General features: G+C 43.2%; 3 protein-coding genes across 3 annotated transcripts; all 3 read left to right on the top strand.

Moving 5' to 3' along the window:
- The first annotated feature begins 1,092 nt into the window (after positions 1-1,092).
- On the top strand, positions 1,093-14,564 carry LOC134668667 (fatty acid synthase-like). The gene is made up of 19 exons (XM_063526110.1): positions 1,093-1,237; positions 4,394-5,160; positions 5,243-5,473; positions 5,812-6,448; positions 6,634-6,827; positions 7,019-7,247; positions 7,513-7,763; positions 8,091-8,309; positions 8,451-9,273; positions 9,571-9,686; positions 9,896-10,087; positions 10,457-10,855; positions 11,549-11,755; positions 12,138-12,880; positions 12,972-13,114; positions 13,199-13,319; positions 13,415-13,614; positions 13,694-14,098; positions 14,296-14,564. Exons 1-19 carry the CDS (start codon positions 1,093-1,095, stop codon positions 14,562-14,564), a joined length of 6,291 nt encoding a protein of 2,096 aa, XP_063382180.1.
- A 2,056-nt stretch (positions 14,565-16,620) lies between these two features.
- Positions 16,621-18,784, top strand: LOC134668561 (uncharacterized). Its single transcript, XM_063526011.1, has 3 exons — positions 16,621-17,149; positions 17,666-17,761; positions 18,496-18,784. Exons 1-3 carry the CDS (start codon positions 16,825-16,827, stop codon positions 18,612-18,614), a joined length of 540 nt encoding a protein of 179 aa, XP_063382081.1. The 5' UTR covers positions 16,621-16,824; the 3' UTR covers positions 18,615-18,784.
- A 3,461-nt stretch (positions 18,785-22,245) lies between these two features.
- LOC134668666 (uncharacterized) lies at positions 22,246-24,919 on the top strand. Its single transcript, XM_063526109.1, has one exon. It carries the CDS (start codon positions 22,256-22,258, stop codon positions 24,917-24,919), a length of 2,664 nt encoding a protein of 887 aa, XP_063382179.1. The 5' UTR covers positions 22,246-22,255.
- The last annotated feature ends 861 nt before the right edge of the window (positions 24,920-25,780 follow it).

Here is a 25,780-nt window from a genome sequence, read left to right as displayed (position 1 = left end):
TATATCTTGAAGACTGTTAAAAAACTATGTTTACGCATTGCACAATGCACATGTGTGGTTTAGGTATTTTAGACATGTAAGTATGGTATACAATAGCTGTTTATTCATGTTAATTCGTATTGATTGACATCTGCAAAGAAATTATTTTTTACTATTACCGCCCACTTTATTTATATATTAAATTAAATGTCAGTTTATAATAATTTGTGTAATGTGACTAATGTGACAATTATGAAAAGTGATCTTAATTATGTAGACATCTATAAAAATTTAAGCATGCAGTGCTTGCTGTTTCAGGAATTAATTTCGTTAGTCATAACTTCCCGAAAATGTATAATGTATAATTGTGAAAGTCATCAGCTGCACTGCAATTGGAAGTTTAAGGAACGGGATCCATCCAAACACGTAGAAAATAGCTTTTATTATAGACTATCTCCTGCCGCGTAATTTTGAAGTTCGTTTAAAATATTTTTCATCGTCATCATCATAAAGGAATCGGGAAACAAACATAGAAAAACTAAATAAAAAAAAGGTCCCGACGAATTCTGAACCTCCCTTTTGAAGTCGGTTAAAAGTCAATTAATGGTCTCATGGCCCTGGTTCCACAACGAGTCAAACATAAAATTTGATTAGTGTCCAAATAAAGTACAATTGTGGCTGGGCAGAGTAGTAGTAGGACCATGGTTTGCAAATTTTTAGAGGCGTATAAATTGCAGTTTTGTTGATGACGCAACTCTAAATACTTACTCTTGTGTATTTTTTTGACATTGGGGCGGATCGGATGGATAAGTACATAATTACAATTGAGTTGCTGCCTAGGCATTTAAAGAGAAGGTTAGCTGCATGTACTCTTAATGTCATTCTACGCATGCCCGCGAGCAGTAATATTGTTTCTCCGGAGTCATACTTCTTAAGGAACAGTTTTTTCGAAGTTAGCAGCTCAAGGTAAGAATCAACTTGAACAATTTCTTTGGATTTAAATGAAGAATATTATTTATTTGTCCTAATAACACATACTTACCTACTGTACGTGTACAGCATAAATTTAATTCGTTTAGTAGCAGACCTGCATATTACAGATTATAAAAAATAATGGAAAATGAGAATGAACATGGGGACGTGGTGCTGTCGGGACTGTCAGGCCGTCTGCCCGAATGTGACAACATAGAGGAGTTCACAGCCAAGCTGTTTGCTGGCGTCGACCTCATCACCGCTGATGAACGCCGCTGGAAGCCTGGTGAGCATTGTCCGCTGTCTGCTATTCCGTGGCCTGTCTATTTCAATGCTGATAATCTTGTTTTACAAATCAGAGACAAGTAATTTAATAATAAATGGCGCGACAACGGCTAAACCGAATTTTTTGACAAATATTTCTATTAACATGGTTTTCTTTAAATAGAAGTAGACTTAGGATTTAGGGGATAGTTGCACAAAAGATCCCTACGGGTCGAAGTGTATCCGCAAGGGCCCCCGAAAACAATAAGATATAATTTTTAAGAAAAAAAAACCGACTTCTATGGGGGCCGGTGAAAGATTATTGTAGATGGTATAGGTATAATATGTAGAAAAGGAGGTAAAACCACCCACGTTTCTACTAGCATTTCGCTTCTGTAAGGGTCGTAGTTCTAGCCTAACCTAACCCACTTCTCTGATAGCAGTTCGGTTCTGTGAGGATCGCAGTTCAAACCTAACCTAACCCACTTAACGGCGCATGCGGTGCGGTGTACGGGGGTTTAAGCGGGAGGGGTTAGTGAGATTGGCATCATCATACTTATATACTTACACATTTTATGGTAGGTAATCATAGTGGTTTATTTAGAAGGTATCATAGTGGTTTTCCGGGTCAAGGTCCGGGTCCGAGTCCGGGTCTGTGTCCGGGTCCGAGTCCGGGTCCGAGCCCGGGTCCGAGTCCAGGTCCGGTCCGGGTCCGAGTCCGGGTCCCAGTCCAAGTCAAAATCGAAATTCGTAATCACCAAATGTGTACTATGCGTTGTTGAAGAGTTCTATTCTGGTCATCATCAGCAGTTCCATTTCATCTAATGCGACAGTTTTTAATGTAAATGCTTGATTTTATGATGAAAATACAAAAAAATCTATGCGTATGCCTTTAATATTTGAGGAGTTCCCTCGATTCCTTATGGATCCCATCATCAGAACTCGAGCTTGACAAAAATGTGGCTTAAAAACTTAACTTGCTTAACAAACATAACGAAGAGGAAAAATCGCCAAACGTGAACTATGCGTCGTTGAAGAGTTCTGTTCTGATCATCATCAGCAGTTCCACTTCATCAAATGCGACAGTTTTTAATGAAAATGCTTAATTTTCTGATGTAAATACAAAAATCTCTATACGCATGCCTTTAAAGATAAAGATAAAGATCATTTATTTGTATTAAACATTACCAGTTACAAAGGTGTTCTTAAAAGTTATGGTGGTAGGTTTTCATGTTTAACCTCATTTGGTATACAAAAGGGTAGGTAACTAAAAACTAAAATTATACATATTAATTTAACCTGTGTCAAAAAATTCACCCATACTATAAAAGTTTTTGTTGTTAAGCCATTCATTTAATTTCTGTTTAAATAAGATAATATTCATAGTGCGGAATTCGATTGGTATTTTGTTGTATACATTTACATTATTAACAAGACAACTTTTTTTATGTTTTGCCAATCGAGAATGGGCATCAGGTAGTAGTCTGTCTGGGTCTCGACAAGAACGAGGATGACTGTCACATGCTTTTTTAAACATGGACTTGTACTTGTGGACAAATATGCACATTTCATATACGTAGAGCGCTTAATACTTGAGGAGTTCCCTCGATTCCTTATGGATCCCATCATCAGAACTCGAGCTTGACAAAAATGTGCATTAAAAACTTAACTTGCTTAACAAACATAACGAAGAGGAAAAATCGCGAAACGTGAACTATGCGTCGTTGAAGAGTTCTGTTCTGATCATCATCAGCAGTTCCACTTCATCAAATGCGACAGTTTTTAATGAAAATGCTTGATTTTTTGATGTAATTACAAAAATCTCTATACGCATGCCTTTAAGATTTGAGGAGTTCTCTCGATTCCTCATGGATCCCATCATCAGAACTCGAGCTTGACAAAAATGTAGCTTAAAAACTGAACTTGCTTAACAAACATAACGAAGAGGACAAATCGCCAACCGTGAACTATGCGTCATTGAGGAACTCCTCAAACCGTTCTGATCATCATCAGCAGTTCCACTTCATCAAATGTCACTTTTTTGGATGTACATGCTTGATTTGATGATAAAAACCCAAAAATCACTATATGTATGCCTTTAAGATTTGAGGAGTTCCCTCGATTCCTCATGGAACCCATCATCAGAACTGGGTTTTGACAGAAACGGGACCAATCTGTATACATATACATTCAATCAAAAAAAAAAATTTCAAAATCGGTCCAGTAATGACGGAGATATGGAGTAACAAACATAAAAAAAAAATAATAATAATAGGCATTGTCACTCAGGCATATTATCTCCGGTTGTTCTCATCTTGCTAACGGCGAGTACTTGCACAGACATAATCTCGTAGCCAGAATTATTCACCAGCAACTTGCCCTCCTATACGGCCTTGTGGACCGTGAAGTGCCGTACTACAAGTACTCACCTGCGCCAGTTCTCGAAAATGGTCGTGCCACGCTCTATTGGGATCGATCTATCATCACTGACAGGACTATTGTAGCCAATAAGCCTGACATCGTGCTGATAGATCGATCGCAGCGCCGGGCTGTGCTCGTCGACGTCACCATCCCCCATGATGAGAATCTCGTGAAGGCCGAGAAGGACAAGTCCAGCAAGTACCTAGACTTAGCTCACGAGATAACCGCCATGTGGGATGTTGACTCGACGATCATTGTTCCTATAGTCGTGTCAGCGAACGGTCTCATAGCGAAGAGTCTCGACCAACACCTAGAGAGACTCTCGCTAGGTGGTTGGATCAAGGGTCAGATGCAGAAGGCGGTAATTTTGGACACGGCGCGTATAGTACGTCGATTCCTCACTCTGCGGCCCTGACCACCGGCAGCTTGGGCCCTGCCCCGCTGCCGGCGGCACCCTAGGTTAGGTTTTTTATAATGTGTTTATAATTTTTTTTTTATTGTTTGTAAGTGTTTTTATATTTTACTTTTATATCCATATTATAATTAACCTAACTTAAGAAGAAAAATAAATAAAGAGTATAATAATAATAAAAAAAACATACAACCGAATTGATAACCTCCTCCTTTGGGATTTGGAAGTCGGTTAAAAATAAGGGTACTGTTTGTTCCGAAAACCATTAATTCCCTGGAATTTCTTAAGTACTGACCTAATTCTATTTCTTTGAAAAAAAAAAACTATACATGTCTTAATATTCAGGAATGTACGGGTTACCACCACGCTTCGGAAAGCTGAAAGACCTGGCGCACTTCGACGCAGCGTTCTTTGGAGTGCACCCTAAACAGGCAGACTTTATGGACCCGCAACTGCGACTGCTGTTGGAAGTTACACACGAGGCCATAGTGGATGCCGGATACAACCCTGCTGAGCTACGCGGCTCACGCACTGGTGTCTATGTGGGCCTCTCCACATCCGAAAGCTCTGGACTGTGGTGTCAAGACTTGGACAAAATCAATGGCTACAACTTAACTGGCTGCAGCAACTCCATGTTCCCCAACCGAATTTCCTTCACATTCGACCTAAAGGGGCCGTCAATATCTATAGATATCGCCTGTGCGGGCTCTATGCACGCGCTGGTGCAGGCCTGGAACGACATCCGTGCAGGCCGTTGTGACGCTGCCATAGTCGCCGGGACGAACATCTGCCTCAACCCGACCACATCACTTAGCTTCCATCGCTTAAGAATGCTCTCACCGGATGGTCGTTGCGCCGCGTTTGACGACACTGGATGCGGTTACGTACGTTCTGAAGCAGTGGTAGCAGTATTGTTACAACGACGTAGCGCTGCACGCCGCGTGTACTGCACAGTGCGCGGTGCACGGACGAACAACGATGGTTACAAGAAAGAAGGCATCAACTACCCCAACGGAAAATTGCAGTACCGTAACGCGCTTGAGACTTTTGAGGAGGCTCGACTGCGTCCGCAGGACGTCGTCTACGTGGAGGCGCACGGCACTGGCACTAAGGTGAGAGATAATCCATAAAGATGTGTTATATTACAGCTATGACATCTTGCAATGTTTAATTAATCCTAAATGTGTGCCTTAGGTAGGAGATCCAGAAGAAGGCAATGCTATCACTGAACTATTCTGCAAGGACCGGCAAGCTCCGCTGCTGATGGGTGCTGTCAAGACCAACATGGGACATCCAGAGGCGGTCTCTGGACTGTGCTCCATCGCTAAATTGGTGATAGCAATGGAACATGGCGTTATCCCCGGTAGCCTGCACTTCAAGACCCCTAATACCGATATCCCTGCGCTCACCGATGGCCGCATTAAGGTCGGTCCTACTTAGTTTGTTACAGGGTCATTCTCAGTTTTAGCATTCTCAGACTAATTACCATAGCCCTTTTGATTCCTTGGTTATTTTTAAACAATTTGACCGAAAATGAAATTAATACAAATCAATGATCAATTTAATTAGGTACTTTGGCATCATAATACTAAAAGCGAAATGAATTTGACCAACAATATTTCACGGTTGCGGCAATCAGGATATTGTAACCCTTTTGCTCCTTAGAACCTCATATTTCAAAAGTAAAATTGTCAAGCTACAGAGTTGTTACCTAGACGTAAATTACGTGTTAAAGTTTGCTAATAAAAATGTTTCTGGCTCAGATGGTGGTCGAAAATACGCCATGGCAAGGTGGCTTGGTCGCTGTGAATTCCTTTGGTTTCGGCGGAGCTAATGCGCACGTGATCCTCGAGGGTGGGCGCGGAGACCGCCCTCCGCTCGCCGGGTACCTAGCGCCGCGCCTCGTGCTCGCCTCAGGCCGCACTGAAGAGGCCGTTAATCAATTGCTACAGCTGGCCGCTTTGCACCCGCGCGATTCTGAGCTGCATGCTCTGCTAGACGTCGTGCACGCGCGCACCATACCAGGGCACCCTCACTGCGGTTACGTTGTACTGGACCCGGAGCGCGGTACGCCACCCGTGCAGGAGGTGCTCGAAAATGAGGGCGACCTACGTCCCGTGTGGTTTCTGTTCAGCGGAATGGGCTCTCAGTGGGCCGGTATGGCTCGAGAGCTGATGCGCCTACCGGTGTTCGCGGCGAGTATCGCGCGATCGGCATTGGCACTCGAGCCTTACGGCATAGACCTCAGGCATGTGATCACAGAGGCGCCAAAGTCAGACTTCGACAACATCATCAACTCATTCGTCTCCATCGCTGCTGTGCAAGTGGCGCTAGTAGACGTGCTAAGCGAGCTTGGCATTCAACCCGATGGCATAATTGGACACTCCGTTGGTGAAATCGGTAAAAAAAAAATATACTTCTTATCTTGTTTCTTAGCTTTTCACTTCCTTCGCGTCCTTAAAGTAGTTCTGGTTTTATTATATGTGAAAGGGAGGACTTGAAACTTAATATTCGATTAAAGAATTTGACCTTGAACCGTTTAAAATATCCCAAGACATAGGGATTTAATCCCGCGTTGGATGCAGGATGTGCTTACGCGGACGGGACGCTAACAGCGGAGCAGACAGTGCTGTGCGCTTACTGGCGCGGGCGCTGTACACTCGACTCGGTGCCGGCATCAGGCGCCATGGCTGCTATCGGACTTACCTGGGAAGATGTCGCACGCCGCTGCCCCGCAGACGTCGAGCTCGCCGCACACAACTGGGCTAATAGCGTGACGGTAAACTACACGGGCACCGGGCGCCATGGCCGCCACTTTCCCGCAAACATCTAATTTTTAATATTATTTTTAGTAAATAAAATTGTTAGCTATCCTTCCCAATACCTCTCTTTCTATTCTTTTTTCCACTATACCTTTACTTACTAAGGTACTTAATCTTACTTACTCTCTAAAATTGTATACCAATACAGATCTCGGGTCCTTTGGCGTCGGTAGAGAAATTTATACAGCAGTTATCAGCGGACGGCGTATTTGTGCGTATGGTGGACACTGCGGGCATAGCGTTCCACAGCTCGTACATCGCGGGCGTCGCTCCGCTTCTCCTCCAGAGACTTCAGCAGGTCATTCCCGAGCCCAAACAGCGCAGCCCGCGCTGGCTCTCCTCTTCCATACCTCAGGAACAATGGAATTCAGACTTAGGTAAGTATTGTCTGAAGTGACGGGCCTTGGTGTTGACATTTAAATTTTAAAGTGATTTTCATTTGAGTCGAGGCTTGGTCACTCGTTTCATGCTTAATCGCGAACTCCACTGCCATAATCGGTTTTTGAAAGTAAGAAAAAATAAAAACTCTTTATTCGTTTTTAAATCAATACTTACTTATTTTTTAGAGACTATGTAAGTTAGTAAGTACCTACATTTAGAAATAAGTTGAGTAACTATCCATGCAGCTATTTAATTTTACAGCTCGAATGAGCGACGCCGCATACTTCGTGAACAATCTGGTGTCTGTGGTGCAATTTGCGCCGGTACTCGCCCAGGTGCCGAAGCGGGCGCTGCTGCTGGAGATAGCGCCTCACGCGCTCCTTCAGGCCATTGTCAGGCGTGCGATGCCTAATGCTGTGCACGTGCCACTTGTGCGTCGCAACGCACCCAACGCTCTCTTGCATCTTCTTGCTGCCGTAGGCAAAGCCTACGGCGCCGGCGTTCAACCTCAGGTCGTATTTCCATTTCTTTCCAAGGTAAAGGCCAGTTCAGACGGCACAACTTGATTAAAAATAGTCAATTCGTTTATGTGGCGTGGACGCAGAAATTAAATTTAAGGACATTGGCTTGCCGATAATACGTACTAATTTTTTTTCTGGATTTCAAGTACTCGAATGTCACCATAAATTAAGTGGGTAAGGGTGGACTCTAGATTAAATTCACGCCAGTTTAATTCCTGATAAAATTTATCTATTTGACTGTCGCGTCTGAACTGAACTGGCCTTCAGATTTCTAAAGTGATCCTTTAACTAATTAATTTTCTATTTAATACATATAAGGTAGCACATTTGTACCCGCGTGTATCGTGGCCGGTGTCCCGCGGTACGCCTACACTGGCGTCTCATATCGGCTGGGACCACCGCGTCGAGTGGAGTGTATGTGACTTCATGAAGGTTAAAGAAAACCTTATTGAGTACGACCTCGACAAGCCTGAAGACGCCTTTATCTCAGGACACAACATTGATGGCAGAATCCTCTTTCCTGCGACCGGATACTTGGTGAGTTTTGATCTGATTGATTTTTGTCAGATGAAGTATGTACTATTTAATACGTATGCCCGATGATACTCTTCAAACGTAACTTAATATAATTTCATTCAATGCAGAACATTTTACGATGACCTAACATTTGATGAACAGATGCTGGTGTGGCGTACCATAGCAAAGATTAACAAAATGGAAATAGAACAGGCAGCGGTTGTGTTTGAAAATGTACATTTTCGCCGTGCCACTATTTTGTCACGCCTTGCTCCGGTGCGCTTTCTTGTATCGCTGTTAAGTGGTTCAGGCGAGTTCGAGGTCTGCGAGGGTGGCGAAGTGGTGTTCACGGGTAAAGCGTGGCTGACCGACAACCCCGCCTCCGAACGCTTGCCAGTCACTGTGCTGGATGAGGAAATAACTGAAAAGGAATACATGCCCTCGCTAACTTCGGAAGACATTTATAAGGAGCTACGCCTTCGTGGATATAACTACAAGGACTTGTTTCGCGGTATTAAATCTTCAGACGCGCGCGGCACACGTGGCGAACTTAAATGGGAAGGCAATTGGATCTCGTTCATGGACACGATAATACAATATTCCCTCATCGGCATCGATAAGCGTATTTTGTATTTGCCGACCCGTCTGCAGCGAGTAGTGATCGACCCTGCGGCGCAGCGTGAGGCTGCCACAAAAGATGTCGTGTCAGTCCAGCTGTACCGTAACCTAAATGTTATTGTTGCCGGCGGCGTCGAGTTGCGCGGTGTGCAGACCTCGTTGGCACCACGCCGCACCAACATTCAAGCGGCGCCTATATTGGAGAAGTACGTGTTCCTACCGCTGGGGGCCGAGGATGTCGAGAGCTATGCGCTCGGCGCCGCAGTGCAGCTGGCGTTCGAAAACTGCAACGTGTTTAAGTTGAAACTTGCTGAACAAGCGCTTTGGCGGCCTGTGAAGGCGCTTCTGCTGCCACGTGTAGTGAAAGGTAAGACAAAGACAAAATTTAGCAATTTAATCTGTATAGTGTAAATCACAATACATAAATAATCTATCAAAGAACGTTTGAAATAAACAGGAGTTAGTATAAGGGTACAGGATAAAGGTACCGTTTGGATTCATCACTTCATCAGACACCAGTATTACTGTTACAGTACTTATTGCCGCGTGACATTACTGCCACCTGTATTGCTGCCGCAAATGCCAAAATCGATATCGCTGCTTATTTTTCTACTACTACTATGCAAACACTAGCTTCACTAACGCCACATTTCTACACCACCAGTTTTGGAAACCATGCCGGCGGTGCGCGTTGATGCAACGCTGGTAGCAGATGAAGGCGCACAACAGTATGCTGCTACTATGGAACCGCTTGGAATAAAGGTACGCAATGTAGACAATGTAGTAAGGAGTAGAAAAATACAAACCGATTAGGCGAAAAGAAGATGTCGGTGGTAATTTACGATAGTGGTGTTTTTCGTATGGTTTCTCGTTTGTTAGAACTAAATAATAATACGATATTTATTTTAATGCAATTTATAAAGTTACACTTCAACTTTTTCATTAAATAAAAAAAAATGTCATTCGAGTCACTTAGCGGTTGTTTTCAGGTGGTGGCGACCACCGCGTTAGCGACCGATTTCCACGTGGTGATGGGCTCCAACGTCTTGTCACGGCACGGCGAACTATCTGCGTTGGCAGCGGCGAGCATCGCTAACGGCTTTGTATTGCTGGAGGAGGCGTTGCATGCGCTCGACGAGCCGGCGATTCAGGCAGCTACTGCCGACGCAGGCCTCACACTGGTAATATTGTGTAACTTGCATTGACGTATATATAGGTATCTATGGACTGGCCTTACTGGCACTAAAAATGATACTAATTCAGCGGTGTTACTCACGAATTCCAGCCAATCATGCAGTCTATCGCAACTAGTTGCGACCAATAGCGCGCGTGATGCGAACTCATCAACCAATCGCGCGCGTGATGCGAACTCATCAACCAATCGCATTGTAGCAGAGTCACACCGTTGTACTGGCCACTGTCATGCCTCATTATTATTGCCCGTAAAGCCAGTCCCTAGATACGAGTATCTATGTCAATGGTAACTTGATTTCCTGATTGCGTTTATGTATTCCAGTCTGCTGTGGTTAAAATAAGTATTGTTTATAAAGGTATCTCGACGTCGCTCAGAATCGTTCGAATACCTGCTGCTGAAGCGCGCAGCAGCCGTGCCTACGGCAAAATTCGTCATTGAAGTGCATGACGAGGACTACACCTGGGTAGACCAGCTAAAGGCAGCTATGAATAGCGCTGAGAACCTGCGCGTTTATATGTGGTCGCGCGCGCCAGGCTCTGGTGTGCTGGGCCTTGGGACGTGCTTGCGACGCGAGCCCGGCGGCGACCGGCTGCGCGTGTACTACCTTCCAGAAGCGGCGTATCCGTTCGATCCCGATGCATCAGCGTACAGCGCACAGGTGCGCCGCGACCTGGCTTTCAATGTACTGCGCGCCGGCGTTTGGGGAACCTACCGCCACCTGCCGCTTGATGACCCGACACAAAATAAGCAAGAGGTTGGTTACTAAGCTACAGTTGTTTAGTATTTAATATTATTATGAGGTAAATTAAAAATTTCACACATTATTACGTCCATAAAATTAGGTATGTACATCAATATCAAATAACAAATAAAACTTAAAGCTAATTAGCTAAATAAATAAATAAAAATCACCCGCTTTCGGGAAACTCCCCAAAATGCTGGCGATATTCCCAATCTGAATCACCAGGCCTAGCCTATGAGCAAAGAACGAGCCCGTGCAGTAAATATTATATACATATATGTAGGTAGTGTTTATAATTTAGTATTAACACATAGAACAAATGACAAAAACCTCTCCTTATCTTTTAGAATTGTATATCATAATATAAGTAAAGCCGGACCAGTTATATATGACCGTAGTTCTGTACAAAGCGACCAACTTTTTATTTTTGTCAAAGTGACTTACACCCTAACTCAGTAGCATTGGTCGCTTTCTGCATTGATAAAAAAATTGAGTTGGTCGTTTTCTGCATAACTATGGTCATATGATCATTATCAAGAGGGCGCTGTTACGTATGGGGTCACAGTTCAGTATAGTTTGAAAAAAATTGTTCAGTGCAATTCCGCAACATAGCGCGTGATCATATATTTCTGATCAGGCTTTATAATATTATGATATGTTTGTCAATATGCAAGGACAAGGCTTCTAGTCGGTTCTCGGTGGCAGGTGGAACACGCTTACGTGAACGCGTTGACGCGCGGTGACTTGTCATCTCTACGCTGGATCGAGAGCGACCTGCGACATGCGGTGAATGTGCCGCGGCCGCACACTGACCTTTGCACTGTCCACTACTCGTCTATCAACTTTCGCGATATCATGATGGCTACCGGCAAGCTGCCGCCCGACACACTACCGGCTCATCTTGCTGATAAGGTACCCCCATTACTTGTCAAAACCAAACCTTCACTAAAATTATATGTTTGTACCTATAGAAGACAACTAAAACATTTATATTTAAGAAACGCTTTTATAATTCACTATAGTGAATTTGACCAATCAGGTATCGCCGTGATAAGGAAGACCAAAGACCAAAAAATTTAACATAAGACATCAACGAGTTTCTTTTCCAGTAAAAAGAAGCTCGTTGATGTATTTTGTTTACAGTAAACTTCGTGGCCTAAACACGGTACTCGACTAAAACGCTCTCTATTATATATCACGATTGTATAAAACAGGTCCTGTAGGCTATTCTTATAGTAAATATTGAGTTACAGCACAATATAACAAGGAAAGGCAAGGAAGTTTAATTTTACAGGAGTGTCTACTCGGGTTCGAGTTCAGCGGGTATTCATCGACTGGCAAGCGCGTAATGGGTGTAGTTCAAACAATGGGTATGGCGACTACGGTGCTGGCCGACGTGACACTTATGTGGGAGGTGCCTGAGCAATGGTCCCTAGAGGAGGCGGCGACCGTGCCAGTCGCGTATGCGACCGCGTACTACGCGCTGGTGATGCGCGGGCGCATGCGGCGTGGTGAGGCTGTGCTGGTGCATGCTGGCGCTGGTGGCTTGGGCCAGGCTGCAATTTCAATAGCACTGCATGCCGGCTGTACCGTTTATACCACCGTGGGCTCGCCCTCCAAACGTGCCTACCTGCGTGAGCGCTTCCCGCAGCTGCCGGATGCTAACATTGCCAACTCGCGCGACAGCTCGTTTGAACACGTTATACTGCGTCGCACGTGCGGTCGTGGCGTCGACCTCGTGCTCAACTCACTTGCGGGCGACCAGCTGCAGGCGTCGCTGCGCTGTCTCGGCCGTGGTGGTCGTTTCCTCGAGGTCGGCAAATTTGACCTGAGCGCTAACACGGCGCTCGGCATGGCTGTGCTGCTGAACAACACCACAGTTCACGGCGTTTTTTTAGACGCGTTGTTTAGTGAGAACGGGGATAACCCAGAAAAGGTGGAATTAAGGCGTTGCGTAAAAGAAGGCATTGCCAACGGTGCTGTTCGCCCGTTGCCAACCACTGTTTACGACTATGACCAGGTCGAGGATGCCTTCCGGTGAGTTCTCGGTATAAATCGACTCTATGTATAATTGTATATTTTATGTTGGCTATTCAACCGATAACGGCTGTCTTGGCTTGGCTTGTAGGTACATGTCGATGGGAAAGCACATAGGCAAGGTTCTGATTCGCGTGCGCAAGGAAGAACCAGTTAGTAAAACTACGACGAAACAGCTACTGCCAGCAATTCCTCGTGTATATATGCATCCTAGGAAGAGCTACGTGGTTATCGGTGAGTAACAGCTTTTTTATCATTTTCAAATTTTAAAGATATGCTTTTTGTCATTTTCTATCCCCGCTTTCATTTTGGTTGCAGGTGGACTAGGTGGTTTCGGTCTGGAGCTGTGCGAGTGGTTAATTGGCCGTGGCGCGCGCACGCTCGTGCTCAACTCACGCAAGGGTGTGTGCACTGGTTACCAATCTTGGTGTATCCGCAGGTGACTATCATAATTTTAAAATATTTTATATGTAAACTGAGCAGTGCATCAACATTATACTTACGTAACCGTTAATTATTTTGTATTTTTTCTAGATGGTGCGCCTCGGGAGTCTGCGTATTAGTGTCAAACGCCGATGCGACGACAGTGGCGGGCGCACGAGCGCTGCTGCAGGAGGCGTCTTCAGCTGCGCCAGTTGGTGGCATCTTCAACCTCGCCGCTGTGTTGCGTGATGCCCTCCTTGACAACCAGACACAGGACACCTTCAGTGCCGTCGCCAAACCTAAGATTGATGGTCAGTAGGCACCTCATTTATTAGGTTAGAAAGGTTTCTAATAAATTATGTTCATTATTAATTGAATTTTTGTTAACAGTGACTCGCAACCTGGATTTATTGTCACGCTCGCTGGCATCGGAGCTAGATCATTTCGTGACATTTTCATCGGTGTCATGTGGGCGCGGAAATGCGGGCCAGAGCAACTATGGTTTCGCCAACAGCGCCATGGAACGGCTTTGTGAGCGGCGGCGCGCGGACGGGTTACCGGCGCTAGCGATACAGTGGGGTGCCATCGGCGACGTGGGACTCGTGGCTACCATGTTCGGAGAAGATACAGAAGTAGGAGGCACCGTGCCGCAGCGCATCGCGTCCTGCCTGGCTACGCTGGGAACGCTGCTGCTTGCATCGCAAGCCGTAGTCTCGTCCATGGTACTGGCCGACCAGCGGCGCAGCCAGGAAAAGCCTGCGCAGAACCTCGTGCACGCTTTAGCTAATGTGCTCGGTAATAAAATATGCTTAGATTAATAAATTAGTGTAATTAGCCGAAGCCCGAAAAGCAAACAACATAAATCTCTTATTAGCTATTCGATTACTTTAACCTACTTCAGATTCAGATGATGACTATAAATTATAAGATGCTTATACTGAAAGATAACCTCACTATAAAATACATTAATTAAGGTAATTATTTGGCCGCAGGTATCCGGGACGTAAACAAGATGTCTTCGACGGCGACCTTGACGGAGCTAGGGCTGGATTCGTTGATGCTCGCAGAGATCAAGCAGGTGCTCGAACGCAACTATGACGTGGTGCTCGGCGCGCAGGAGATCCGCGCGCTCACGTTCACCAAACTGCGGAGCATGGCAGCTGAAACCGACGGCTTAAGCAACACCACCGCAGAGAAAAAGGAAACATTAACACCAACAACATCTACAAGCAATGATGAGGCACAGCCGCTGTTGTTATAAATAATTGGTTTAACAGCGGCTTTGCGGGTCCGGACCCGAGACGCCCTTCTTGCATCGACTGTGCCCAGCGCTAAAATGCAAATATTGCAAAATGCAAATTGCGCCATTTACAAATTTTACAATCAACCGATGTTATACATAGTTCTAGATATTGGGAGTTATCAGTCTTCTACATTTACTTATGTATGTTTTATTTACACTGTCTTTATTTTCAAAGTATCAACGATATTCTTTTTTGAGGAGCCATTTTAGTATTTAATAAATTTAACTAATTTAATTTTGTTTCGAAAATGATGGAAGGTTATTCGTATTCATAAAAGTGCTTTACTATCTGTACTTATGTCAGGACACGACAGTTAAAGTTTGACTAGTAACGCCATCTGTTCGTAACTATATAAATTATTTGAGTAATAAATCGTGGCGCTTGATTTAGCCTTGGCAAAAAGAATAGATAGTATAGAGGGGTCCTGTCATTGTCAATTTTGTAGTCACGGTACATTTACTGCCATCTATCGACACACGATTAAAACTTAAAATAAAATTGAAAATGTATAAAATAATCAAAATATGTTTACGGATAAATGATTCCTAATTTTTATTGTTCCATACTGACCCATGTTCTTTCACTGATATGTGTTAAAATTGTTAAATACCAAACGGTGTCGTTAACGCCATCTAGCCGAGAATAGTAAAAAGGTAATGGCGCCATCTATTCGAGAAGGACTTTTCCTTGGCCGTCCGAGGCACGTTTTTTTCTTAGACTTTATTTATCTTATACGGAGTTATATATATCTCTGGCCTTGGGTTGTGCATTTGTGTTTTCGTCGTTATACATACAGATGGCAGTTTAAATAGCAAAAGTTGAAAAAGTCTTTTTTTGCCAGTTGATTTTGCCAATTCGACTATGAAACTTAATAAAACTGAAGAACACAAATAGCGTACCTACCCACATATTTCAGACGCCGCACACAATTTTATTACAATCGGCAATTATTTCAAAAATTTAGAAACGTGGAAAATATTTATTGGTAATTTACTTTCACTAACACCTGGTTCCTGAACATTTCTTAAATTAATATCGTACAACTCGGCAAATGTTAACCACGTATGCCTCATACATTTTAATATTGTTTCCCAAGCTTCTATATAAAAATATATTCTAACCTTCTCGTCTTTGATAACGACGAGATTTAAAGAAATCATGATCTAAATACATCGTTTTACCGTCATAAAAAATTTACGTAAATAACGTTGCAAATTTATACGCTTGATATGCTCAATTACTCTCTTAGGCCCTTATAATGTGGAATACTGAAAGCCGTTACGCTTTTAAGCCGCTACGCTGGTGTGACGCCGGCATTAGGTACTTCTTTCTTTTATTTTGCAAACAGATTTTTAACCTCAACGCGGAAAATTATCATTTTTTATAACACGTTTTCAGGTTTTAAAAGGTTTTATACTCTTATTGTTCATAACCGAACACAAGTTGAGTATATTTAGGTATATAAAAACTCTTTAGGTTCTTTTTTACTCTATTATTATCTATGATAAGAAACAACTGAATAGAAACAAGGTAGAAGAGATTTAGTTGTCATGGTATGAAAATGTAAGTTTTTGTGGAGAAAAATATATTTTGTAGTTGCAGTGAGTTGTTTTATTGTGGAGACACGGTCAGGACCAGGGCCCCTTTAAATTGTCTCGCACATTAAATTGGTCCTTCGAGAGCTGTTTTAATTAAATTGCTCCTTCAAGAGCTGTTTCAAGAAGATTGCATTTTGCAAATAAAGATGAAAAGATGATGAAAAGTTTGAAATCAAGATGATCAAGGTGATGATACATCAACGATGATGAATTTTCAGTAGCTGTTCTTCTTTTCAAGAGAACGACTTCATTCTTAAACAAGACAAAGAACGAGCATTTCGTCTGTTCGGAACGTCGTGATTTTCAACAGAGCTAGTTCGTGCGGCGGCATCAAGCGATTGCTGTGTTGGTGTATGGTTTATTATACTAGTTTCCGTCGCGGTGGGGCGACCTGCGGCAAACGGTCTTCGACGAGCTGCTAGCACCTGAAGTATCCGAACGCGACGGGTCAACGACCGCAGAACTGTCACCGGTCACCGGCGCCTTGTGTTGTTGGTTGTGTTGTGGTGGACGTAAATCTTGTTTATTTAATATAATTAATAGTTAACTGTAGAATATAAAGCTGGAAGATTGTCATACAAGTGTTCTGCATAAGTTCGTAAATGTATTTAGGGTCAAAATGGCTCAGTTAAAGGAATTAAAGGCCAATCGCGGATATGTAAAAGGCGCGATTAGTAGGTTAGAAACATTTTGTACCTCAAACGAATTCGCTGCAGCAACACTTGAAGTGCTTGCTCAAAAAAGAGAAAGGTTGCTCAAAGCATTTAGTGATTACGAAGTATACAATAGAGCAATCCTTGCTATTGAGCCTGAGGATGGTGAGTCGTATGAATTATACGAATCTAAATGCGATTTATGTATCGCCATGTTAAATACGCGCCTACATCCTGCAGGTCCACCTGCGGCACAAGCTACTGCATCGACATCTTCCGGACTAGAAGCAGGTAAATTTAAAAAACTTCCGTGCATTAATATTAAAACTTTTGATGGCCAGAGTGTGATGGACTATCATCCATTCATAAATATGTTCAAAGCTGTCATTGATATGGATGCAAAACTGAGTTCCTGCGAAAAACTGTACTATTTACGGTCGTTTTTGGCAGGAGGAGCTTTAGATTTAATAAAGCATTTAATGCTTACAAATGATAGCTATGAGGTTGCTTTGAAACTCCTTGATGATAGGTACAATAACATACCTAAAATTGTAAATTTTCATGTAAATAGCATTCTTGACATGCCAGTTTTGACAAAATGTACAGCTTCTGGGCTGCGTTCCATAGTGTCAACTGTAAATATGCATCTTGCAGCATTAAAAAACTTGAATGAAAAAGTTGAGTTCTGGGATACTATATTGGTCAATATTTTGTCTAGGAAGATTGATTCCTACACTTATCGTGGATTTCATCTTGAGCGTGATATGAAAGAGGTTCCTAATTTGTGTGAATTGCTTACTTTCCTAGAAAAAAGAGCAATTGCGTTGGAAGCCACAATGACGGAGGAGCCTAAAAAGCCGGTGAAATCTGTTGTGAGTGCAGCGGCGGCCACTGGAGTCTCATGTAAGTATTGCCAAGATTCTCATAAAATATATGAATGTGCCAAGTTTAAGTTGCGCCCTTATAAGGAGCGGTGTGAGTTTGTTGATGCAAACAATTTATGTAAATTGTGTCTCAATGGTCATAGAGGTAGATGTTTAATGAGATTGAAATGTGCAACTTGTCATGAATTACACAACACTCTGTTGCATTCGCCAAACAAAGGTAAGGTAACTAATGTTTCCTTGGCTGATGAACCCTCTCAGAATGTAAATAATAATAGTAAATCAAATGATGGTTGCTTGCCTACCGACTCGTCCACAAATGTGAGCTTGTCTGCTAGACCTCGGAATGCAAGTGTATTGCTTCCGTCTATAATTGTGAAGTTGAAGAAAAAAGATGGTACTTTTACTCGTGCTAGAGCACTTCTGGACTCTTGCTCGCAGATACATTTTGCTACTGAAAAACTGATTGAGGAAGTAGGTATTTCTACATATGATACTGATGAGGTAGTGACTGGTGTGTGTGAAAGAGACAATAATATTGCGCAAAAGGCTGATTTAGTTATTTACTCTACTGTGGGTGATTTTAAAGTTGATGTGTCATGCTGTGTGACAAGAAAGATTACTTGTGCCCTTCCGCAGCAAACATTTGACACGTCTCAGTTTGACTTTCCATCCTATGCCCAGTTGGCTGATGAGAAGTTCAATGAATCAAATGAGAATTCACTATTATTAGGTGCCGACGTCTTTTTCCAGGCGTTCCAGTATGTGTGCCGGCAGCTGACACCTGTGGGTCCATATTTGGTGAAGACGAGGTTCGGTCATATAGTAGGCGGGGCGCTGCCCTTCCCTGCTGGCAAGAAGTCTATAAGTAACTATTGTGTTACATCTAAAGGTAATCCCGTTAATTTTAATGTAGCTAGGGATGATTTGCAACCACCTTTCCCATATGTTAAACAAAGTGAGGTTTGTTTGCTGTCAAACGATTGTCAACCTTCTGAAGACATTGTTGATATTATGTCCAAATTTTGGGATTGTGAAAAAGTACCTGATATCATTAGGGAAACCGGTACAGAGGCGGAGCAGGCGGAACAGATTTTTCAGGAGTCTGTTAAATTAGAAAATGACAAGTTCACTGTAGCCTTGCCGGTGAAGATTGAGTTAGACAGGTTAAACTTAGGTGATTCTTTTAGTAGCGCCTTGCAACGACTTTTCAATTTAGAAAAGCGGTTGTCACGCGATCCGGAGTTGGGTAAAAAGTATAAAAAATTCATACAGGATTACATTGACCAAGCTCATGCTAAATATTTTGACATGTCTAATTATGACTTAAGTGCAGGTAATGTCATGTTTCTGCCCCACCACCCTGTGATTAGTTCCAGTAAAACGACACCAGTTAGGGCTGTTTTTGAAGCTTGTGCCGTCACAAAAAATGGTATATGTTTAAATGACATTTTGTTAAATGGTCCGGTGGTTCAAAAGGATCTTTTTGAAATTCTGATTTTGTTCAGAACTTTCAAGTATGTATTATTGTGTGATATAAAGGCTATGTATCGCCAAATTTTGATTGAGGATAAGTATCGTTGTTTGCAAAATATCTTGTGGCGCGATTCTCCTGACGAGTCAGTCAAATGTGTACAGTTGCAGACAGTTACATATGGTTTAAAGAATTCTGCGTTCTTAGCATGTAGGTGTTTGGTAGAATTAGCCCGAAGGTATGAAAGTCAATATCCTTTGGCTTCGTTTGTGTTGAAGCACACTTGTTATGTTGATGATATTCAGTGTGGTTCTAATGATTTGAATGAGCTTGCGCAGATGAAAAAGGAGTTGATAGGGCTAATGAAGTTGGCTAGTCTGTCTCTACACAAATGGTGTTCTAATAACCAAGAAATTTTAAGCGACATACCGGTTGAATTGCATCAACTCGATAGTAGGAGCTTTGATAAAAATAATGAGTATGTTAAAACTCTTGGATTGACATATGACGTCATTACTGATACTCTCGACATGAAGTGTCCTGTTAAAGAGGTTCAAGAAAAGTACACGAAGCGGCAGATGCTTAGCTTCATAAGTAAATTTTTTGATCCTTTAGGATTGTGTGGCCCTGTGTTAGTGCAGGCAAAGATATTAATGCAACAGGTTTGGTTTGAATCGTTGAAATGGGATGAAGTTTTACCTCAAGGTCTTAACAAAAAATGGGTTGACTTTGCCAATAGCTTAGTTCAAATGTCCAGCATCTCGATCGCTAGGAATATTAATGTTCAAGGAGCGCAATCGTTAGAATTAGTGGGATTTTCTGATGCTTCTAATGCTGCTCATGGATGTTGTTTGTACTTACGTGTCATTGATGCTGACAACAAGGTTTCGGTGAATCTTTTGTGCTCGAAGACGCGCATCAATCCTAAGGCTAAATCCTTGACCATCCCAAAATTGGAACTGAATGCTGCCCTGTTACTTGCTATTCTAGTTCGGAAGGTGTATAATGCTCTGTCCTTAAAATACTCAGTGAGTGTTCACCTTTATAGTGATTCCATGATTTTACTAGCTTGGTTAAGAACATTACCGGTAAAGCTTAACGTGTACGTAGGTAACAGAGTTGATAAGATTAACAAGCTATCCTCCGACTTTGAATGGCATTATGTAAATACTCATGATAACGCCGCAGATATATTATCTCGTGGTGTAGAGCCCCAATTATTGGAAAAATGTGACATTTGGTGGCATGGGCCAAAGGTTTTTTCTGACCCTACTTACCATCATAAACCTGTAGAGCATGATATTCTAAAATATGATGTACCAGAGCTAAAGCCTACAACTCAAGCCTGTCATACTTGTGCAGATGTAAGTGTAAGTTCTAGCTCGTTGGATGCTTTGATACAGAAATATTCAAATATAAACAAATTGACAAGGATTGTAGGTTATCTCCTTAGATTTGTATTTAACTGTAAAAATGTAAATATTAACAAACGTCAGGGACATTTATCTCCCCAAAAATTAAACCTTAACTAACTTCAGCATCAACGCTAAATTATAAACAACTCGAATACTTCATTTTGTTGGCCGCAACAGCGCTGATCCACCGAGCACGGACTCGGCCGCAACTTCGACGTCGCCGCCGCCTACAGCGCCTACAGCGGCTACTACACCTACCGTAGAGATCGTAAACCACGTAAAAGCGACGGACACTAAAGTGTATTTGAAGGTAGTGCCAATTAAAGTTCACGGTCCTAATGGCGTTTTCAGTGTGAACGCATTCATCGACGACGGATCTTCGGTAACGATGGTTAGCCGCGAGCTCGCCGCCCGCGCCGGGTTGCGCGGGCGCCCTCAATCTATGTTCGTCAGTGGTGCGTGGAAAGGTGACGACTCAGTGCATGACACTACAGTGTATAATGTCGATATATCAAGTGAAAATGATGAAGTGTTTAGTATTAAGGCTCGTGGTGTAACAGATTTGGATTTGCCAGAACAAAATGTATCCCATATTAACCTAGACAAGTATTCTCACCTTAGAGCACTAAAAAATAAGTTGTCTCAAAATGTTGATATGAAGCCCGAAGTTTTGATAGGGCAAGATAATTGTCATTTATTTATTCCTTTAGAGGTATGTGTAGGTAAACGTTATGAGCCGTTAGCTACCCGAACACCCCTAGGTTGGTCCGTGCATGGCCCAGTGCGGGTTCCGCGCGTTGAAAGCTCAGCCATGCAAGCACACACGACGCTGCTCTTGTCCGGCGCACCTGTGGTCGAATCTGAACTCGGCCTCCGCGAGTTGCACGAGGTGGTGAGGCGCTCTTTTAGTATAGAGGCCATGGGTGTAACAGGTAAGCCAAGGCAGAACAGTGACGACGTGTCCGCTCAAACAAAGCTCGAGGAAACTGCGACTCTCATTAACGGTAGGTGGCAAGTAGGATTACCTTGGAAGGACGACAACTGCAAATTACCTGAAAGCTTTCCTATGGCTTTCAAAAGGCTACAAGGTGTAGAACGAAAAATGGCTGCAAATGAAGAGTTCGCTCAAAGGTATCGCGAGCGCGTTAGCCATTTACTTGATAATGACTTTGCTAGGGAAGTGGAGAAGCCGCAGCCGACGCCAAAGACCTGGTACCTTCCTCATTTTGGGGTGGATAACCCAAACAAAAAGAAGCTCAGACTCGTGTTTGACGCGGCCGCTGAATGTGAAGGTATGTCACTTAATGATCACCTACTTACAGGGCCAGATTTACTTTCATCTCTGTTCGGAATAATGGTTCGATTTCGTGAGAACAGAGTGGGAGTGACTGGAGACATAAAGGATATGTTTTTAAGGGTAAAGATAAGACCTGAAGACCAAGATGCTTTGCGTTTTCTATGGAGAGGTACGCCTAATGAGCCCGTGAAAACATATTCTATGACTTCACTCATTTTTGGCGCCAATTGCGCACCTTTCATTGCGCAATTCATAAAAAATAAAAATGCGCTACGGTTTGAATCAACACATCCTTCAGCCGTCGCTGCTATTTGTGAGCAGCACTATATGGATGACTACATACAAAGTCTACCGGATGAATCTACCGCGATTGATATGGTGAAGGATATAATTAATATTCACAAAGAGGGTGGGTTCGAAATTCGGAATTTCACGAGCAATAACTTGGATGTGTTGAAAAGTGTGCCTACCGAGGCTTTAGGCGATGCTGCTGTAAAATTCAAAATAGGTCAGCAATATGAAGGCGAACGAACACTCGGGCTCATTTGGTACCCAGGGACGGACGAACTAGGTTTCGACGTGTCGTTGAAGCGTGTGCCACTTGATATATTGAAAGGTGAGCAAAGACCAACTAAAAGGCTAATGTTGAAAGTCATTATGTCAATATTCGACGTGTTTGGCTTTTTGGCTCCTTTTACCATTCAAGGCAAGATAATGCTGCAAGATACGTGGAAATCGCATGTCGGCTGGGATGACACCATTCCTGACGCCACATTTGATAAGTGGAGAAAGTGGCTCGAGCTGCTGCAGGTAATAAATCAAATTCGAGTACCCAGATGTTATCACCAGGCAGCGACAACAGGCAGCGTAGCATTGCTACGAGAGCCACCATCCATTACAAACGCTGCACCATCTCCACTGACGGGCGTCAGCGCAAGTGCTGCTGCAACAAGGTGTGAGTATAATAATCTGCAGTTGCATACGTTTTGTGATGCGTCAACAAAAGCAATGGCTGCCGTGTCATACTGGCGATGGAAGGACAAGTTTGGAAACACCTGTGTAGCGTTAGTGGCTAGCAAATGTAGAGTTTGTCCAGTCAAACCATTGACAGTGCCCAGATGTGAGTTACAAAGTGCTCTTTTAGCTGCCAGATTAGCAGATACACTGTTAAAAGAGCACAAACTCAAAGCAACGCGTAGATACTTTTGGAGTGATGCCACTACCGTGTTGCACTGGATAAAAAATGACACACGCAATTACAAGACTTTTGTTGCGAATAGATTGGGTGAAATCGACGAGCTTACGCGTGCATCAGAGTGGAGGTACGTACCTACTAAATTAAATATTGCCGACACAGCTACACGTGAGGTCTACGATGAATCCATTTTTCAAAACGAATGGTTCAACGGTCCTACATTTTTGTACGGTGAAGAATCTACATGGCCGCAAGACTTAGTGGAACGAGATGTAAATGTTTCAAATCTAGAACGCGTAACATTGGTCCATGAAACTACTCAACACTCGTCTCTTCTGGATCCTCATCGTTTTTCGTCTTGGTTGCGGCTTAAGAGAGCTACTGCAGCGGTTCTTAAGTTTGTAAACAGGTGTAAAAAACGTACAAGTGAAGAGGACTGCGAGACAATGGAACGAGCGGAGCGTCTTATATTGAAACAAGCCCAGCGAGAGTCTTTTGGCCAAGAGATTGCAGCAATAAAATCAGGTAAGTGTATAGAACGCAGTAGCAGAATACGTACCTTATCACCATTTTTAGACGAGTTCGACGTGCTACGATGTGGTGGCCGAATTGACGCCGCACTAGATGTTGCACATGATGTAAAAAGACCAGTCATCCTTGACGGTAAGCATCACGTAGCGCGACTATTAGCTAAACATTACCATGAAAAGGCTGCTCACGATCAACAGGAGACTGTAGTAAATAATCTCAAGCAGAGATACTGGATAGTGCAGCTGAGGTCTACTGTTAAGTTTGTAGCTTCACGCTGCATGATATGCAGACTGAGGAAAGCCAAACCTGAAGTTCCCAGGATGGGGGACTTACCAGCTGCGCGTATGGCTCACCATCAGAGGCCGTTTACATACAGCGGATGTGATCTGTTTGGCCCGATGGAGGTGACAGTAGGAAGACACCGCGAAAACAGGTTTGGTGTACTTTTTACTTGTCTGACGGTAAGAGCCGTCCATATAGAAATAGTTCATACTCTGACAACGGATTCTATGATAATGGCACTTCGGCGGATGGCGGCACGAAGAGGTTGGCCGCGATATTTATATTCCGATAACGGTACTAACCTGCGGGGCGCTGATTCGGAATTGAAGAAAGCTGTTCAGGAACTAGATGATGAAGTCTTGAAAAGAGAAGCTGCGAACGAAGGAATCCAGTGGTCGTTTATTCCACCCGCTAGTCCCCATTGGGGTGGGGCATGGGAACGTCTGGTGCGTAGTGTAAAGACTTCACTAAAGGTAATTTTAAAAGAAAGAGCGCCCAAAGATGAAACTTTGAGCACTCTTATAGCCGAGGTAGAAAACATAGTGAACTGTAGACCCTTAACTCACGTATCTGTTGAACCTGGAAGTGATGAGGCTTTGACGCCAAATCATTTCCTCCTCGGTACGTCGTCCAGCTTACCTGTATTAGGTTGTTTTAATGATAACGACTTACATCTCCGGAAGCAATGGCGCAAGTCACAGCTTCTAGCAGATATGTTTTGGCAGCGTTGGGTCAGAGAGTACTTGCCGGTTTTGATACCACGACAAAAATGGAACCAGGAACAGAGGCCTCTGCAGGTAGGTGACCTGGTGCTGATAGTGGACCCTGGAGCTCGCCGAAACGTGTGGTTAAAAGGTGTGGTAAGTCAAGTATTCCCGGGAGCAGATGGTCGGGTGCGCATGGTTGAGCTGAAGACTAAATCGGGAACGTTGAGGCGTTCGGCAACACGCGTTGCGAGAATCCCAATAGTAAATGAGTGCTGAGCCAGCACTGGGGTGGGGAATGTAGGCGACGGACCTATACCAACCTCCGTGCTGCGCGCGTGCTGGCCGGTAAGAATGCCGCGGCCAGCGCGCGTCTTTTGTTTTTGTAAATATTTTTTCACTGTGAGTTTCTCTATGCGAATGGTAGCAACTAATGTTTTGTGTTTTGCACATCGTTTGAATTTAAATGTGTAAATTGCCTCTAGTTTTGTATATATTCTGTGTACTTTATGTGTTGTGTAAATACTGTGTAAAAATAAACTGTACATATTAAACTTTTCGCGTATTTTTCGTCATCGGCGGCCCGATTGCCTACAAAAGTGGTCACTTCGAGCCGGATTGGAAACATGCATGCTGTTATGGTGAATGCGCAATGTGCTACGCGTAAGCTCGTCGATTTCACCCAATCTATTCGCAACAAAAGTCTTGTAATTGCGTGCTTTGCTGACGTTTGTTAATATTTACATTTTTACAGTTAAATACAAATCTAAGGAGATAACCTACAATCCTTGTCAATTTGTTTATATTTGAATATTTCTGTATCAAAGCATCCAACGAGCTAGAACTTACACTTACATCTGCACAAGTATGACAGGCTTGAGTTGTAGGCTTTAGCTCTGGTACATCATATTTTAGAATATCATGCTCTACAGGTTTATGATGGTAAGTAGGGTCAGAAAAAAACTTTGGCCCATGCCACCAAATGTCACATTTTTCCAATAATTGGGGCTCTACACCACGAGATAATATATCTGCGGCGTTATCATGAGTATTTACATAATGCCATTCAAAGTCGGAGGATAGCTTGTTAATCTTATCAACTCTGTTACCTACGTACACGTTAAGCTTTACCGGTAATGT

This window comes from Cydia fagiglandana, chromosome 11 (genome assembly GCF_963556715.1).
Source record: "Cydia fagiglandana chromosome 11, ilCydFagi1.1, whole genome shotgun sequence".
Lineage (NCBI taxonomy): Eukaryota > Metazoa > Arthropoda > Insecta > Lepidoptera > Tortricidae > Cydia > Cydia fagiglandana.
Note: the sequence above shows the minus strand (reverse complement) of the source record. Positions and strands in the feature narration are given on the sequence as shown.

Bases quoted from the DNA above. Each gene is read 5' to 3' on its own strand.
- LOC134668666 (XM_063526109.1), top strand. From the start codon at position 22,256: ATGGATGACTACATACAAAGTCTACCGGATGAATCTACCGCGATTGAT.
- LOC134668561 (XM_063526011.1), top strand. From the start codon at position 16,825: ATGGCTCAGTTAAAGGAATTAAAGGCCAATCGCGGATATGTAAAAGGC. The intron at 17,150-17,665 runs GTAAATTTAAAA...TTACTTTCCTAG, and splicing joins ATCTTCCGGACTAGAAGCAG to AAAAAAGAGCAATTGCGTTG. The intron at 17,762-18,495 runs GTAAGTATTGCC...GTCTTTTTCCAG, and splicing joins GGCGGCCACTGGAGTCTCAT to GCGTTCCAGTATGTGTGCCG.
- LOC134668667 (XM_063526110.1), top strand. From the start codon at position 1,093: ATGGAAAATGAGAATGAACATGGGGACGTGGTGCTGTCGGGACTGTCA. The intron at 7,764-8,090 runs GTCGTATTTCCA...AATACATATAAG, and splicing joins GCGCCGGCGTTCAACCTCAG to GTAGCACATTTGTACCCGCG. The intron at 14,099-14,295 runs GTAATAAAATAT...ATTTGGCCGCAG, and splicing joins CGCTTTAGCTAATGTGCTCG to GTATCCGGGACGTAAACAAG.